Raw genomic sequence first — 18270 nt, 5'->3', positions numbered from 1 at the left:
ATAACTAACAGTTGCAAATCAAAGGAACATGATATATATTGTAAATAACTGATGAACTGTAATCTCCTGAGACCAGGACATATACATTACTTTTAGTTCATTACTCAGTTTCATAAAGCTTAATTATAATAGTATGGGTTTAATAACCAGTTTTATTAACAAATATTAATTTAGTAATAAAATAAAAAATAAATGTGAAGTAAGTATCTTGTTGTAGATGGACTTTTAATTTTTATTTACTTATGTATATGTGATGCTTAGAATTGAACCCAGTACCTCAAACTTGCTCAGCAAGCACCAGGCATGACAGTGTACATCTATAATTTAATAAGTTGTGATGGTGAGGCCAACCAAATAAGTACAAGATTCCTCGTTACGATGGTGAACTTCTGTAATACCAGTAGCTCAGAAGGAAAAAGCAGGTAATTCTCAAGGTTAAAAGCAATCTCAGAAATTTAACCAAAAAAAAAGTTTTTTAAGTAACTCAGTGGTTAAGTTCCTCTGGGTTTAATTCGTGATACTAATGAAAGTACAAACCTAACTGGGCAACGTAGGCAGAGATGATTTTGCTCAATTATAAAGCACTGCTAGATTTTATCCCTAGTACAAAGAAGAACAAAAATAAGAAGAATAAAATAAAGAGCCACACATTTACTTAAGTCAATTCCACAGTAAAATTAAAAAATAAATAATTAATTAATCAGTGCCTTTTGAGGACTGATTTCCATTGGTGAATAACTAATGTGGCACTAAGTACATGCTAGACTAGAAGATACACATCCTGAAATATTTGGTTGCACTCTGAAAAAAAAAGTTCAAATTAGTAGAATTAAACAAGGATTTTTGTACCAAGCCAAATGTATGTGTATGGGTGATGAAAAAAAATGTTAAACACTTCAGTCTGAACACACTCTCTATTTATTTACATGTTTTTTTTTAGAAACCTCAAAATATGTGTCAAACAATATAAAGAAGAATACTAAGAATGCTTACCACATAGTGAAAGGTTTTTTTGTTTTTGTTTTTAGTTTTGAGTGTAGGGTTTTTGAGGAACTAGGGACATATATTCTAAATATGCAGTTTTATATGTTGCTTTTAATATCCATTAAGAAATTAGAAGATGTTTATTTCTATTGCCTTTTATACTTTTGTTTGTACCTTTACTTGTCTATTTTCTTGAGATACTTTTCTGGACCAGCAATTATAAATAGTTGGATTTTTTTTTCCTGTTCACTAGTTCTGCTGGGCTAACTTTTCATGAATATCTTCATGCTGTCATGCTAAAGGTCTCCCAAAATATCATATTTTAATGAATGTACACTGAGTAAATTATGAGCTGTTTTTAATGGACATATTGTGGTAACATATTAATTACTAAAACAACTCACAATCACCTATGAAGTAGTCACACTACTATTTTCTTTATAGGCTTATCAGATGTGATGATAACCTGAATAAATACAATTAAATACTGATTTTTTGAATGAAACTAAATTTTGTCATTGGCATACTCATCATAAAATGAAAAGTTTGAGTACAAACAGTAAAAAGTATGTCTGAAACTAGCTACATTATGGTCATATAAGATTGAAGAAATATGAGCTTATTCATTTTTAGTTACTACATAACTACAAAAATAGTAAATGTTGTAAAACACTGCCAATAACATGACATTAATATGATATATATATTTAATTTAGTAAGTACAACAGAATAATTAGAGAGAAACATTACCCCCCCAAAAAAAAATTGCTACCACAATAATAGTTGCATAATGAATGGAAATATATTTCTGTAAGTGCAACATAGTTGTATTTGCAAGTTTAAAATGACATCAAATTAAGACGTGCAGGATCTAGCTGGGTAAGGTGGCTTAAGCCTAGAATCCCAGTAGCTCTGGAGACTGAGGATGGAGGATTTCAACTTCAAAGCTATCCTCAGCAGCAAGGCACTAAGCAAATCTGTGAAGCCCTGCCACTGTATCAAATACAAAAAAGGTCTGGGTATGAGGCTCAGTACTCCAGTAGCCCTGAGTTTAGTTTCTAATTATCCCCACCACCAATCAGAGACTTTGATGGGAAACTTTGAAGAAACCAATATCAATGAGGTAGAAAAGTAGAGAATGGGACCATAAAATTGATCAAACTACATTCACTTGATGAAACAAATGATAGGAAACTAGCCAACAAATTGACCAAGTTTAAATTGAGTAAGTTAAAAAGCTGAAAATAAAACAGCCAATCACCAAAATATAAAACTAGAATGATCAGAGTATATATATATATAACAGTAGAAAACCTCCTTTTGTGAAAATCATTTTTTAGTTCCAAATAATAAAATGTATCCCTATAAGATTCATAAGAAAATAAAAGTTAAGGCAGAAGTTATCAGAAGTAACTAAAATCAAAGAGAACATGTGAGTATCTAATACGAAGAGAATGGTTTAGCAAAGAATACCAATAAGTTACATCATAAAGAAACAGGTCTTCTCTCCCCTCTGTGTGTGTGTGTGTGTGTGTGTGTGTGTGTGTGTGTGTGCGCGCGCGCTAGGGATTGAACCCAGGGCCTTATGCATGCAAGGCAAGCACTCTGCCTACTGAGCTATATCTTCAGCACTGGAAACTAGTACTGAAAAATGAATCACAAATAAACTTACATACTATTCAGAAATTTAATGTTGCTTTATCAACCTGCTTCTTACACTCAGAAAAGGCAGGGAAGTTTCAATCATATTTTATAGCAACTTTGTTCAATGTTCTCTTAATTCCTACTTAATTCTGATCATATTATCATGATGAAAATTTGAATACATAGATTTGATTTTCAGTAATTTCTGATTTTTAATATGGTTAAGAAAATTAAGTCACTTACTGGAATGAAATAACCAGAAATTATTACTTACAATTATGGATTATTTAAATACAAGACTTTCACAGTGTTAATGACTGTGAGTATATAAATTTTTATCAAATTGATGAAATAGCCATACTTCCTATAAAAGTCTAAGAGAAAATTATTCCTTGCATTTTCTCAAATCTTATAGCTTCTAGTGTTCTTTAGCTTGTGACCACGAATACTTCTCTTCTGAGTTGGTGGATTACAGTAGATAGATAAGCCTTCTCACAGGGAAGATGATAGTTAAACAGCAGGGAACTACCCTCAATTCCCACAGGGTCTGAGAACCATATTATATGATATGGAAAACCCTCCTATAGACTGACTATTCCAAACATTGTGTGCAAAGATATAAAAAAGTCAGTTCATTGAACAAAATGAGTGAAGTGGGTTTGTGCCTCTGAAGATGAGAATAAGTTGTAAAAAAAAGCAGCAAAAGTGAGTTCGGGACTGGGCATTATAAGACTTAGCTTACAAAATCCTGAAAACAAAAGAAAACAAAAATTCAGAAAGCACTTTACCCACCTAAGCTTATTTGAGAGAATCAAATTCAGATGAAAAGCAGAGGAAAGAGGCATACCCAAAGGGATATAACAGTATCTATTTTTATTAAATTTTTATTATTATTTCCCACAATTATAGAGTTCTGAATCACCTCAATTACTACTTTCTTCATCTTTTAAGTGTTATCATTACCTTGTACATACAACTCATGCTGTTATCACTACCTTGTACATACAACTCATGTACACTGAATTTACCCTTGCATTTATGAGCTTATCATTTATCTTTTTCTATGTATAACTGTATATGTATGTGTATATTTTTATCTAACATTTCCAGGATTCTGCCATTAAAATTTCTTTGATACCACCTCCATGAAATGCATTTTTGTCACTTCAGTTCAGTACATCTAAATGTTCTATTCCATGTAGTTGGGAAAGATGGGGCTATTGCAAGGTCTTTCTTATTTTACTAATTATCTGCTAGAATTAAAGATCAATCTTGGTGTCTCCAGAGGATTTAATTCTCATTCACCTTTCTTATATATAGTGTTTTATTTTGTATGCAAGCAGCAATAACTGTATTTAAAAGGTGAATAAAAGATTCTAATATGGACATGGGGCTTTGGAGGTCCCCAAATCCCTAGGGTGGTGTTCTGACACCAACTTACCACTGAAGCATCTTGACTGCATTCCACCTTGGACACTGGTACTATGCTTCCACTGAAAGTGATTCATTAGTTATGAATATTGTTCTTTTTCTGCTCTCAATACTCTTGGAAATGTTGGGATTCTTGATAGGTTTAGAATCATAATTTTCAACACACTTATCATAGACCCATTTGATAACAATAGACCACACATATCTAAGAAGAAGAAAGAAGAGGAAGAAGACCATTTATCAATCCTAAAGAGGAAACAGAATAAATTCTGGGAATAAAATAGTAGTCATCTAATAAATTTGTTTCAAAAAATATTTTAGATGGTAATATATTACTGCATTAGAAAAGAGTGATGTAAATGCAATTTCAATTATTAGAGTTGTGACTGATTATTTTAAAGAGAGTGTCAAAAGCTGTGTGCAGTTGTGCATGCCTGTAATTCTGGAGTCTTTTGAGGTTGTGGTGAAAGATCACTAGTTCAAAGCCAGCCATCCTCAGCAACTTAGTGAGTCTCTAAGAAACTCCACAAAACCCCTTTTATATATAAAATATTTTATAAAGGGCTGAGGATGTTTCTTAGAAGAAAAGCATTCCTGGGTTCAATCTGTAATATGAAAGAGAGAGAGAGAGAGATGTGGGGGTAATCAGTGAAACTTTCAGTGTCAAGGATTTAAACAATTTAAAAACAATAGTGGGTTTGTTGATGAAAACTCATCTATATTTATTAAATGCTACATTCAAAAATTAGTATGTTCTCAAACATATACAAGTGAGAGAGGAGTCCTATTTTAAGGTGTAAATAGGAACAAAGAAAATATTTGACACAGCTTTTAATTGACCCAGATGCCCACTTTAGTTTGTGATTGGAATCATGCTCAGGAGATAGATCCTTAAGCTGTTTAAAATAATGTGTTTTTATCAAGTATTTATAAAACAAGATTAAGATCTAATATTAATCAGGCTTGGCAAGGGGGAAATTGTTCAAATAATAAGTATATACCTAAACACATAAACCAATATTAGAGAAGTTAACATTCGGGATATTTATGCCATTATATAATCACTAGTAATATAAAAACAATGACAAGAAAAAGTGAGTAAATAAAGAAAAAATAATTTAATGAATGAATAAATAATTTAAAAGTACAAAGATGTAATGTGACTACAATTGTAAAAGAGAGCTTGTAGCCTTGAAAAAGTGTAAATGTACTTCGATATGGTGTTCTATTACTTGCTGAGACATACCTCATGAATTGTAAATTCCACTTATAGATGGGAAGAGTTAAAAACAGAACCCACTCAACTGGCTCTCTCACTTGGGAATAGTGCAAGAGTTACCTTTTTGTTTCTTCCCAAATTTTATTTCTGTTTCCAAGAACACTACCCCTCTAACCTCATGATGCCATTGTAGACTTGTTGCATCTGAACCCTTCTGCTGCTCAAGTTTTTTTCATTATCTTTTCCTTCCTACCCCCATATATTCCACAATTTTAATGTGTTTATTTTCAGTTGCAGTTGGACACAATATCTTTATTTTATTTATTTATTTTTATGTGGTGCTGATGATCAAACACAGGGCCTCTTATGTACTAGGTCAGAAATCTGGAGCTAAGCCCAGCCCCTCCACCAATACTTAAAAAAAAAAAAAAACAATGTCACCTACATACTTAGCATCCACCAGTCTTACATTCTGATCCATCCATTTCCTGCTTTTTGCATAAATAATTTTGAGATTTTTTCATTCAGACATCAATAGTCCAGAGTGCTAAGAATTGGGGGTAAATTTTACAGAATATTAGAGGTCAATTACAGAACATTAGAACTTTATATAGTGGGAAGCACCTAAAGCTGAGGATAAAAAGAAAATCTACAGACTTCACTAGTTATAAGGTCTAAAATTCAGGAAAATGTATAATTTTGAAATGACAATTTCATAAAAAGGAGAGTAAAGGGCAGAACATACTAAGCAAAAGCAAAATTGTCTCACCACAAAAAAATGTACATCTGCATAGAGTGTCATGTATGGGTGTTTCCAGAAGACAAATTAAATTGAAAGAGATATGATTAATTTGAGATGTAGCAATAAAATATTAATTGTATATAATAGTAATATATATGTACCTGTACCAAATATGCCTCATTTAATAATAGGTATATATTGCAAGAAATGAACTTTAATTTTTTTTTAACTTTTTTTAAAAATTTATTTTATTTATTTTTTATATGTCATAGTGAATACTGACATCTAGAATTTTGTATTGCCAAATGTTCAGGCTACATATTATATTTACTTGAAGTACATCACTGAACAACAGATGAATTTTAACACACATTGTTGTACAATATGAACTTATAGAAATAATTACGTACCTTATAATAATATGAATAAATAGATATAAGTAACAGAGAACCTTTATTAAGAAAAAGAAAATGAAACAAAACAAACAACAAGAAACTTGAAATTTAGAGAAAGTTTGAAGTGCTTTGCACACATAGAAATATGACATTCTTTCCAAAAAGTCATTGGGTCAAGAAATTATTTTTGGGGAAAACTATATTATACAGTTTCTTAATACCAGAAGAAACTCATTTTCAGAAGTATTATATACTTCAATATAAAAATAAAATAGAGCTGTGGATGGTATTACACAAATAATCTCAATGACTTGGGAGGTAGAGGCTGAAGAACCAAAATTTCAATGAAAGCCTTGTCAACACAGGAAGGCCATGACCACCATGAGGAAGTTTCTGTCTCAAAATAAAATATTGAATGGCCTGGGTATATGGCTGTGACTTAAGGGTATACCACCCCTAAATTCAATAACCCATCTATATCTGTCAAAAGTTACTATGACAAAGAATTTATGATAGATGTGGTGGCACATGCCTCCAATTCAAAACTCTGAAGACTGAGGTAGGAGGATTGTGAGTTAAATGCCAGCCACAATAAAAAGAGTCACTAAAAAGCTCAGTGAGACCCTGTCACTAGATAATATATAAAATAATCCTGGGAATGTGATTCATTTGTCAGTTGTCCCTGCATTAAATCCCCAGCATGAATAAAAGTGATTTATATTGAAAATGTCATAGTACTTGCCTCTAATGTCATCTATTCGGAAGACTAAGGCAGAAAGGTTAAAATTTCAAGGTTAGCTTGGCCACTTGCCAACAACCTGTCTCTATATAAGACTTTTAAAAAATGCCTGGGGATGTTGATGAGTGTAATGGCAACTTTGGTTTAAATCTCAAGAATCACAAAACAGAGCAGTTATTTATTTTCAGAAAGTTACATAAATATGTTAAAAAATTATAAATTGAGCAACATTAAGAAATAAACTTTTTTTTATTAAGTAGTACAATGATGGGCTGAAGTTCTGGATCAGTAGCAGATTACTCACCTGGCAAATGTGAGGCCCTTGGTTCCATCCTCAACACCACATAGCAATAAATAAATAACATAAGGGTATTATGTCCAGCCACAACTAAATAATAACATAATTTTAAGAAAAGGTATAAAGGGAAGTGGGAGAACTTATGAGCTCACATAAAAGTTAAGAATATTTAATAAAAAAGAAAATGACACTTATGGTAGGAGAAATGTTCAAAAATTAAAACCTCTTAACACCTTAACAAATTATAAAAATGCAAGTGAATATCTGATGCCAAAAAAAAATTACACAGTATTGATGAGGACAAGAAACAATTTCTCTTGAATTAGAGAAAGAATATAAATTGCTATTATTTTTCATGTAAAGTGTTTATTTAATATATATGATATTCCTCAAACAGTAGCAAAGCCTATATAAAATACTGTGTTTCTGATCCTGATAATATGTAGTTATATGATAACATAAGGCTACAGATATGTTTGTCCATGCTGTTGAAACCAGAAAAAATAGGTGAAAAGAGGAGGTATATTCAAAATAAAATAAATGCTGTAGATTGAAAAAATTGCTTTCTTGGGATCAGATACATTTTTAGTTTCACTTAAGTGGCTCCTGTTTTCTCCAAATTGTCTCAAAATAAAACATAAAAAGGACTGGGGATGTGGCTCTGTGGTTAGAACTCCTGGATTTATCTCCCAGTGCCAAACAAACTAAGGTGTACAATTTCTGAAATATTATAATTATGCCAGTATACATATACATGTAAAAATATTAGTGAAAATTTAAAAATTAATAAATATATTTTATAAAAAAAGTGTTAAGGTTCTTCCAAAGCTCAAGATAAAAATGACATATAATTCACTAATAATAATTTTGGGTAGCAAAGCAAGGCTGCACATGCCCATGCTCCAGTGGCTCAGGAGTATAAGAAGGGAGAATCTCAAGATTCAAGACCAGTCTCAGCAATTTGGCAAGGTTGTAACCAAATGGGTGAGATGCTGTCTCAAAAAAGGGGTACAGGTTGGTGTATAGCACAGTGAAAAAGTGTCCATGGGTTAATCTATAGTGACTCAAAAATAAAAATAATAATGATAAATCTGGCTAAAAAGTGCCATACAATCTAGTAATAATATTTCTAAATGAATTGGAAAACTTTTCTCAAATAAATAACAGCAATTCTATTTTTATTGTAGCTTTATTCATAGTATCTAATAAAAAAAATGAAATGCCAGTCAGGCATGGTGGGAAATGCCTCTAATCCCAGGGGCTTGGGAGTTTGAGGCAGAGGATGGAGAGTTCAAAGCAGCCTCAGCAATGGTAATGCACTAAGCAACTCTTTCCAAAGAAAATGTAAAATAGGGCTGGGGATGAGCCTATGTCGTGGAGTGCCTCTGAGTTTAATTCCTGGTATGCACCTCTCCAAAAAACATCCTTTTAGATGAAAAAAATATCAAAAGATTTCTTCCAGCTTCACAGCATTGAACTACTCCCCTTAGATGCTACACACTTATAGTTTAAACTGATCTCTAGAAGACAAGACTCAGATAATGATATTTTCTAAATAGGGTTAGAGACATTGATAACAGTGGACACCTTATGTCAGACTGTTCTAAAACTAAGGACTGGGCAAATATGGGACATTGGAATGAGAACACAACACACAGTTAAGTTCTTCAAAGGGGAATCTTAACTCAGACACTGTGATATCTGAAACCACAGTTGGAGATAAAATTAGATTCTTTGCTTCACTGATTTCTGGGTTATTAATTCAATCCAAACAGATATTGAAAAAGTATTAAGGCTACTGGTTAATGTCTATGTGAAACAGGTTATTAAAAATGTACAAAATTGGGGCTGGGGATGTGGCTCAAGCGGTAGCGCGCTCGCCTGGCATGCGTGCGGCCCGGGTTCGATCCTCAGCACCACATACCAACAAAGATGTTGTGTCCGCCGAGAACTAAAAAATAAATATTAAAAATTCTCTCTCTCTCTCTCTCTCCCCTCTCTCTTTAAAAAAAAATGTACAAAATTAGGGCTGGAGTTTCAGCTCAGTAAAAGAATGCTTGCCTAGCATGGGTGAGGCACTGGGTTCATCCTCAGATCCACATATCAGTAAGTAAAATAAAAGTCCCTTGATAACTATTTTTTTAATGTACCAGGTTTCTCACATGGCTTTTTATGTTCAGATTCACTATGTACTCTAGTCTTTATGATTAAACTTCCTTATAGTTTAAATCAAGTCCAGTCCCATCTTTAATTTCCTCCACACTAGGACAAAGATGTTTCCTGGAAATGTTTGGAATGCTCCTACAGGTCATTTTAATAAAGTGGTCTTACATATATTGAGGGAAAAACATCAACTAAGGTCCCATTACATTTTTAAAAAGTCTTTAATTGGGACCGTGAGGATGGCCTTAGCCCTGAGCTTAAACAACTCCATTTTAAAAACTCCAGTTTTAAACATGCAGTGGCACCAGGCACACACACAGAATACTCCAGTATGGCCTAAAAAAAGTTACTTCTCCTTAACTTTATAAACAGAGTGAAATATCTGGCAGGCTACACTTGCCTGATAAGAGAGAAAGACAAGAAAATCAGAGTGGAGACCACAAGACCAGAAGTTTCTGACCCCAGGATAAATGATGTCATGGAGAAATCCCATGATAGCTAATAAGAATTGAAAGAGAGGTTAAAAGCCCCCAAATTTAGTATAAATAATAGAGCTAATGAGTGGGGATTTAGCCAGCAGAAACTAGCATGCACTCAAGCTGAAGAGCCTGAAGAGGACCTGACATCCCATCACTTCTCATTGTTCTTCTGATCCTCTGCATGAATTTCTCATCTCTCAAACTCTACCACTTCATCTGAACTTTGGTGAAAGCCACAACTTCTCCATAGGTTCTCTCCTCAACCTGTTGTCCACTCCAAGCCAGGAGAAGCCTGCCTTGGTTCTGGACCTGGTCACCATCGTCTGAGTGAGTGTGCATCTGCTGGACTAAAAGCCTAAGGCTTAAAACTTTTGATCTGACATTTAAAGTTAGCACACAGAGAGAATGTCTGTCAATAGCCTGTCTTGATTAGGTGAGTTTTTCAGTGTTTAGAATTAATCTAGGATTGTTAGCAGTAAATTAATCAACCTATTTTTTTTTTGCTGTGAATGGATTATGTTTATTGCAGTGCCTGGCATGCAGGATTGTTATTTTCTTGAGTAAGAACCTATAGAGTGCAATTTGAGTGAATAAAGCATTGAAAGGGCAGAAGCATGGGGACACATTTTATTTCTCTCCTTGACTGCATATGTCACAATTTTGAACCCTGGAAACTGGGACACATGGACTACATTATTTTATTTAAAAAAAAAGTCATTATTTTTAATGTCATCTAATTTTCCCTGCTTTTTTCTTATGTGAGAGGCTCATAAAGATAAATCAAAATCTTTTAAAACTGCCCTCCAGTTCTTAAAGAAAATATTACAAATAAGGCATCCCTTTAAAACAAAACATGGGAAAAATAATTATGTTGAAACTGAAGTTTTGAGATAAAACTAAATTTCCCATTTAACCAATTTTCTCTGGGATCTTGTCTCACAAGTTTTGAAGAATCAAATCTATGGACACGCAGGGGAGGTAATAGTAAAATAATAGGATTTATTTTAGCAAGAAGAAATATAACTCCCACAATGTGGTAGAGGGCATGAAAGCAGAAGAACCCCCCCCCCCTTTTTTTTCTTTTTGGTGTCAGCTTCAAAGTTTATTTCTGGTTTTTGGCAGAGCATGGGGCAAAATCTATTTTACATAAGTATTGAAAAAGGCATTCTTATTACCAACTGGGTTCTTGATTGTCCTTTCTGTAACCCATCCTTCTTCCAGTGACTTCCAACTGGCTGCACCCCAAGGACAAAGAATTTGGTTGAATGTATTCCCACAAGTGAGTCTCAAGTGATTTTTAATTTGAATAGGCCTTAATGGTGCTCATTAACATATCTATCCATTATCCTCCAGGTGTGGTTAAATAAGATGTCCATTATGCTGCTGCCTGGTCATTTTACTATCTATTTTATTTTATTTTTTTCTCAATCAAGGTGAGCAGGGAACCCTGCCTTTGAGAATGTGAAGAGAGCTGGAAATTTGAGATTTAATCTCAGACCTATAAATAGCTAAACTATCAGATAGCCATTCTGGATTTTAGATACTTCTTAGTCTGCATATAGAAAGCTCAGGAGGCATGAGGATGTTGAGTTCAAAACCAGCTTGAGCAACTTAGTGAGGTTCTAAGAAACTCAGTGAGTCCCTATCTCTGCATAAAAATATAAAAAGAGGTTGAGAATGTGGGTCACTAGATAAACATCCCTGGGAATAATTCCTGGTCCAAAATAAACAAACATATAAACAACAACAATAAACAGGAGGAATAAGAACAGGGGTCCTGAAAAAAACCACAGCTTCTCTCACACAGGAACACAATGGATGAAGTTGGGGTCCTCTTCTGATGATTATCCCAGACTTCATCACAAAATCTAGGGACATGCTGAGCTAATGCCACACAGATGCCCACATAGGAATTCATGAAGGCCCTGAAAACACCATTCAATTATGGAACAAAACACTTGAGGTCTCAAATACTGATCTATGCTTCACTAGACTAGTCAGAGAAAACTGAAGTCTGAGCTGCCAAGAGAGACCCTCTAGCCACCAGACTCTGGTGACAATTATGAGGAGTTTCCAGCCATCATTGCAAATCCCACTGGCTTCAAACAGCCTCCCTACCCAGTCTCAAAATAAGAACACACACTTACCATTTTCTGGCTTTCAAGATGCTTAGTGTTCCCCATATATATATATATTTTTTTTCAGCTCCAGTGTAGCACAGAAACCTGAAAGCAGAGAAATTGATTCAATGAATAGCAGGCTCCAAAAACAAAAGGAATAGAAAAGTGGTGGGCTGAAGGGGGAATGGCAGGATGGAGTAGACAAGGACACATTTACAATCTTATAGCTCCCTGTAGGAAGGGGAAATTCCTGAGACAGGTTACCTTGGTAACAGGTTGAAGCGGGGCAGTTTCTAGATAATATCCCTCAGGGGACAGTCTCCAACTTCCCAGATTCACTCAAAATTGGCCTCCTAGATTCATCCTGACTCAATTTACCTATCTACACTGACTGCCTAATTCAGTAGGCCTACTGTTTGAGTAATAGTAAATTTCATCCAGATCACAATCAAATAAGGACACAAAGACAGGTTTTTGTCTGCTGTTTTATTTCTCAAACACTGGGGATCTACCGCATGCAGGGGTGCATGCCTATAATCCAAGCAACTGGAGAGGGTGAGGCAAGAGGACAGTGAGTTCAAAGCCAGCCTCAGCAATGGCGAGGCACTAAGAACCTCACTGAGATTATGTGTTTAAATAAAATAGAAATGGGGCTGTGAATGTGGTCTCAGTGGTAATGTGCCCCTGAGTTCAACTGCCAGTAGAAAAAAAAAAATACTGGAGATCAGACCCATGGGTATTATTCACTACAGTGTCCCAGGACCACAGATGAATGGATTGATGAATTGATAGAAACATACACAGAGTCCTGGGGAAGGGTCACAAATTCTCCTCTCATGGCTTTTCAAGTAACTGATATTACAATATTAGAGGACTGCTCCACAGCCTTGGAATCTTTTTATTTTATTTACTTTTATTTTTATTTTTTTGCTGTGAATTGCATTAAGTGCCTCAGGATAAAATTATTTCATGACAGAGTTTCATCCCAATATTTAGATCTAGTACAGACAGAAGTGCATTTATATAAAAATTAAATATCACAATTACTTTAAATTTTTATTTAATATTTCTGTTCTCTGGCCTTATGAGAAAAGAGCTTGAGACTTCAACTCATAAGTAATTCCCTGAGGCAGCACTGTCCCTACTCCCCTACAAAAACTGGGGCAAAAATAAAATTCTAAAGTTTCTAGCTTAATAAAATAAACAAGAGGTGAATGGTGCCAGGTCTCTAGATCTCTCAGTATTCCAGAACCTAGAGTATAAGGAATTAAAAAATAAAGTATTTGCAATTTTGCCTTGAGCATAATAATAGAATTATGATGTCTGTTTTTTCTTTGGTATGGGGTACTATGAGAATATTAGCACAAATCACAGGCATTATGTCTATATATATATATTTTTTTCTATAATTCAATATAGCCCATCAACAGAGTCAACCTCAAATTTAAATGAAGAAAATTTTAATTATTATTGCCAGGGTCCATCCCTAGCAGGAATCCAGGGGTCCTGAGTATGAATGACATTGGATACTGAAGGATATGTGGTCTCAGCAAAAAAAGAGGAGACAGGATAACAGGTTGCAAATTACAAGCAGCCTTCAGAAGGATCAGAAGGGGTGTTTATTTTTTTTAACCTTTTTAAAGGTATTTATTCATGTGGTTAAAATAGCATCAAAGCCCAAAACTTTTTTCATTTACATAATTTTCAAGAGTTGCAATCTTTTCTGACATATATTAACTTCATAAGATATTGAACAAATTGTTTAAAATATGTTCCTGTAACCTTTGCCAATCATGATTAAGCTTTTACATTTTCACTTCAATCACTAAGTACTAGACTATGCAACTTGACTACCTGTATCATGACCTATTAACTTTTAACTTTAAAGCACACATATGATTATTGGTAAGCTTTTTTGCTTCTAAACTAAAGTCCTAATAATACACACTTAAAACAGTGAAAGCCTATTACTTAAAAGCCTACTCCTCTGAACTGACTCTAAAATATACCTATATAAAATTTTACATTATTCTGTTTTTCCAAAGTAATTTTCTTTTTTCACATGACCTATTTAACTGATTTTTAAAGAGTTTCTTTGATCCTTCATCAAATTATGAATTCTAATGTCTTTATAATTTTTAATTAAAGAGCAGGCTCTGCATTTCAACTCATTTGCTATTAGTATTGACTATGTGTTTCCTATTTTCATCATAAATTCCTGTGTAGGGAAAAGAAGGCTCTGTTAGTAAAGGGAATGTATGTTGCATAGGTTGTGGCTTTAGAATGAGGGGCTTAGTATAAATTGTTAAGCTTTTCTCAGGAACCTTGATTTGCAATCTTTTCCCTGTGAATTTCTTAAAAAAAAAAAAAACACTATTGTTTGTATTGTCAAAGATACTAAAATACATCTCAGGTCGTATCCTTAATCCCATTCTGGGAATTTTCCTGCAATCTCAGGCAACATGGACTTTTATTATTGATTGTTGTATGCCCTATTATCTATCTCATGAGTATCATAAACAAAACACTTAACATTCCCCATGGTTCTGGGTTCCAGGTTGTGCAGCCCTGCCACAGAATCCCCCACACTGTGACCCTGTCAGACAGGATGTGTAGGAACATCTGATTTGAAATTCCTCCTTTAAGATTTTCCTGTGTGATGTGTCCTCATTCTAACCTCCTACATTGTCCTACTTGTGGGTTTCATAAGTGCTTAACAAAAGGTTTGAAGAGCCACCATGTCTAAATTCTTTTGGAGTGTCTAGTGAATATCATTCCCTGGGTCTCTCCACCATGTCTAAATTCTTTTGGAGTATCTAGTGAATATCATTTCCTGGGTCTCACCCTCTAGAGAGCAGTATAAACTATGAAGTAAAGACACTCCAGGGAGTCTCTGATAGCCCTTCAGCTGGCAAGGATCTTTTAGTGATACAGGGCTGGGACACTCTGAAAAATTGAGGTAGAATGAAGACCACTCCCTTCAAATGCAAACTTTTTTTTTCAATCAAGACATAACTTTCCAAACTTATCAATAAGAGTGGCAGGCAATGAGTTTATTAGAAGTGATGTGAAGGAAGAACAGGGTGACACTGTGACAGAAGAACGTGTGTTCTCTCTGAAAAGATAATAGCATGACTTTCTTGAACTTCAGTTTTTTTGAAGATCTAAAAAAAGATCCCAAAGAGTCCTGACCAGGTACACTTCTTGACTATGGACTGACAGAAGGATAACATCAAACTCTCAAGTATCCTCTGCCATGACAACTTTAGGTTAATTAGGCTCATGTTCACCATTTCTAATTGAATTCTTAAGCATAAACTCTCACAGATTTTATGATTATTAAGGATTATCTTTATTTCTCTGAGTTCCAGAATCTGGCCTATAGCAAGGTCACAAAACTCTTCACTTCAGGGTCACTTAAGTTGCTCTTATAAACATTATTTTGAAACTGCATTTCTTCAGCAGATAACAGTTTGTTAAGGAATGTTACATATCCTGTCCATTTATGCCAGAATTTTCTTGGAAAATAAAGCATGGGGTCAACATTTTAGGCCTATTTATTTATATTACTACATGTTGAAAACAAAGCTAGTCTACCACTGAGCTACGTCAGTGTCACCCTTGCCAGAAATAAAGTTCCATAAGGATGCAAATCTCTCAATAAGGCAAAGGCAGTATCTAATTGACATCATATTCTGGAGCTAAAAATCATAAAAGAGGGTTCCTTTCAAATGTGCTATGCCACTTTTCATTAGATGTGGTTTAATTACTATTTTCACTAATTCCAGGAATCCACTTTGAAATTACAAATTATATTTACCTTCCAGTCCTCAGAGAGTCATGTTCTCATGTAGATCCTCAGCACCATATAAAAATAAATAAATTAAAGGTACTGTGTCCATCTAAAAAAAAAAAAAAAACTAACAGCAGAAAACTGGGCACACAGGTGCAAGCCTATAATCCCAGCTGCTTGGGAGACAGAGGCAATTAAATCATAAGTTCAAGGCCAACTTCAGCAATTGAGAACCTTCCCCAAAATAAAAAAGGCTGGGGATGTAGTTCAGTGGCAGAGCATCCCTGAGTTCAATCCCTGCCACTGCAAAAAAGTAAAAGAAAGTGACAAAAAAAGTAACACTTAGGATTTGTTCTCAGAAATATTTCCACAGATGTCAACAAAGTAAGGTACCTCAGACATTAGTTTCTCCTAGTTCCTCTTATTTTTAATCTATATTTATTTATTTTTAATCTTTATTTATTTATTTTTATGTGCTGCTAAGGATCAAACCTAGTGCCTCACATGTGTGAGGAAAGCACTCTACCACTGAGCTACACACTACTCTGTGCCTCAATATTGTTATGTCTCAGGGAGGGAACAATTTAAATCATAATCTTCAAAGAACCATATTTTATGTATAAAAATTTTAAAATATGGCAAAAGAAATAATTAAATTACATGTAGAGAGCAAATGAGGAAGAGAAGTAATGAAGAAAGAGCAGAAAGATGAATAAATAAACAACAAAAAATAGAGAAAATACAGAATAATAAACTAATTAAATGCTGGTTCTTGGGCTGGGGTATAACTCAATAGTACAGTGTGTGCTTACCATGTGTAAGGCCCTGTCTTGATTCCACCCCCCCCCAAAAAAAAATAAAATAAAATAAAAAACAAAAAAAAAACCCAAAAACAACCACTGGTTTTTTGAGAAGACAGAAAAAAAATTGGAAACCTCCAGTTGGGCTAATGAGAAAAAAAAAAAAGAGAGAATATACATATTACTAAAATCAGGAAAGAAAAGATGATATCACCATAGTTTGTAGAGACATGAAAAGGATATATGCCAATAAATCCATCAACCTAAATGAAGAGAACAAATTTTCTAGAAAGATACCACCAAACACACCTAAAATCAAAATCTGAATTGAATAGTCACAGGTTTATATTTAAGAAAATTTATAGCTTGAAAATCTTCTCTTAATTTTTTTTTTCAGATCCGGATAGCTTCACTAGAAAATTCCAATAAATATATAGGGAAAAAAATTATACAAATTCTATAAGAAAACTAAATAGGAGGAAATACTTCCTAACTTATTCTGAGGCCAGCATTAACCTGCTATCAAGGGCAGACAATGACATTACAAGAGGTTCGGATACCCCTCATTAACACAGGTGCAAAATCCTATACAAAATTGTGAGGGGGTGGGTGGTTGTGAAAAGGGATAGAACCCTGAGCTTCACACATGCTAAGCTAATGCTCTAATGTGGCTAGGCTAATGCCACATCCTCAGTCCTTTTTATTTTGATACAGGATCTCACTGAGTTACCCAGCCTATCCTTGAACTTGTGACCCTCCTGCCTCAGAGTACCTGGAATTATAAGTGTATGCCAATACATCCAATTCCCAAGCAAAATTTTAATGAATTAATTATAATAATATATAAAATGAATAATACCTCATGACTAAATGAGATTTATGCTAATATTGTGAAGCTTGTTTTCCATTCAAAACACAATGCACATCATTATATTAGCAAACAAATAATAACAATCCAATACCCATTCTTAGTTCAAAAACAACAACAATAAAAACCTTAGGAATAGAACGAACAGTCTCATTCTGATAAAAGGAATCCAAGGGGGGGGGGGAACCCTAGAGTTAACAGCACACATAATTAAAAAAGATTGAATGTTTTTCTCTTAATATAAGGAACAAGACAAGGACGACCACTCCCATCATTTCTATCCAACAATATATCAGAGATTCTGCTTAGATTAATAAGGCAAGAAAAACTTGACATTCATCATTTTATAAATGATGAGATTATCTATATATAAAAATCCGATGAAATATGCCCCCAAAAAAGCTAGTGCAAGAAGGTGAGTTTGGCGAAGCTGCATGATACAAGAGCTAGATACAAAACTGAATTCTTGTTCTATGTTAGTAATGAAAAATTTTATATTGAATTTTTAAAACATACTTTAATAACACTAAAAATGTCAAATATTTAAGACAAATTTGAAAGGGATATGCAAAACTTCTACTTTAAAAGATTGCTG

General features: G+C 34.0%; 1 protein-coding gene across 1 annotated transcript in view; it reads right to left on the bottom strand.

Annotated features, from left to right (window-relative positions):
* Positions 1–18270, bottom strand: part of LOC144373373 (uncharacterized) — a 66722-nt gene that overhangs the window by 35738 nt on the left and 12714 nt on the right. The window contains 1 exon segment of the mRNA XM_078036467.1: positions 12242–12319. Within this exon segment, the coding sequence (XP_077892593.1) occupies positions 12242–12277 (36 nt within the window). The 5' untranslated portion in view covers positions 12278–12319.

Source organism: Ictidomys tridecemlineatus, unplaced genomic scaffold (genome assembly GCF_052094955.1).
Source record: "Ictidomys tridecemlineatus isolate mIctTri1 unplaced genomic scaffold, mIctTri1.hap1 Scaffold_373, whole genome shotgun sequence".
NCBI lineage: Eukaryota > Metazoa > Chordata > Mammalia > Rodentia > Sciuridae > Ictidomys > Ictidomys tridecemlineatus.
This window is presented reverse-complemented; position numbering and strand designations above follow the sequence as displayed.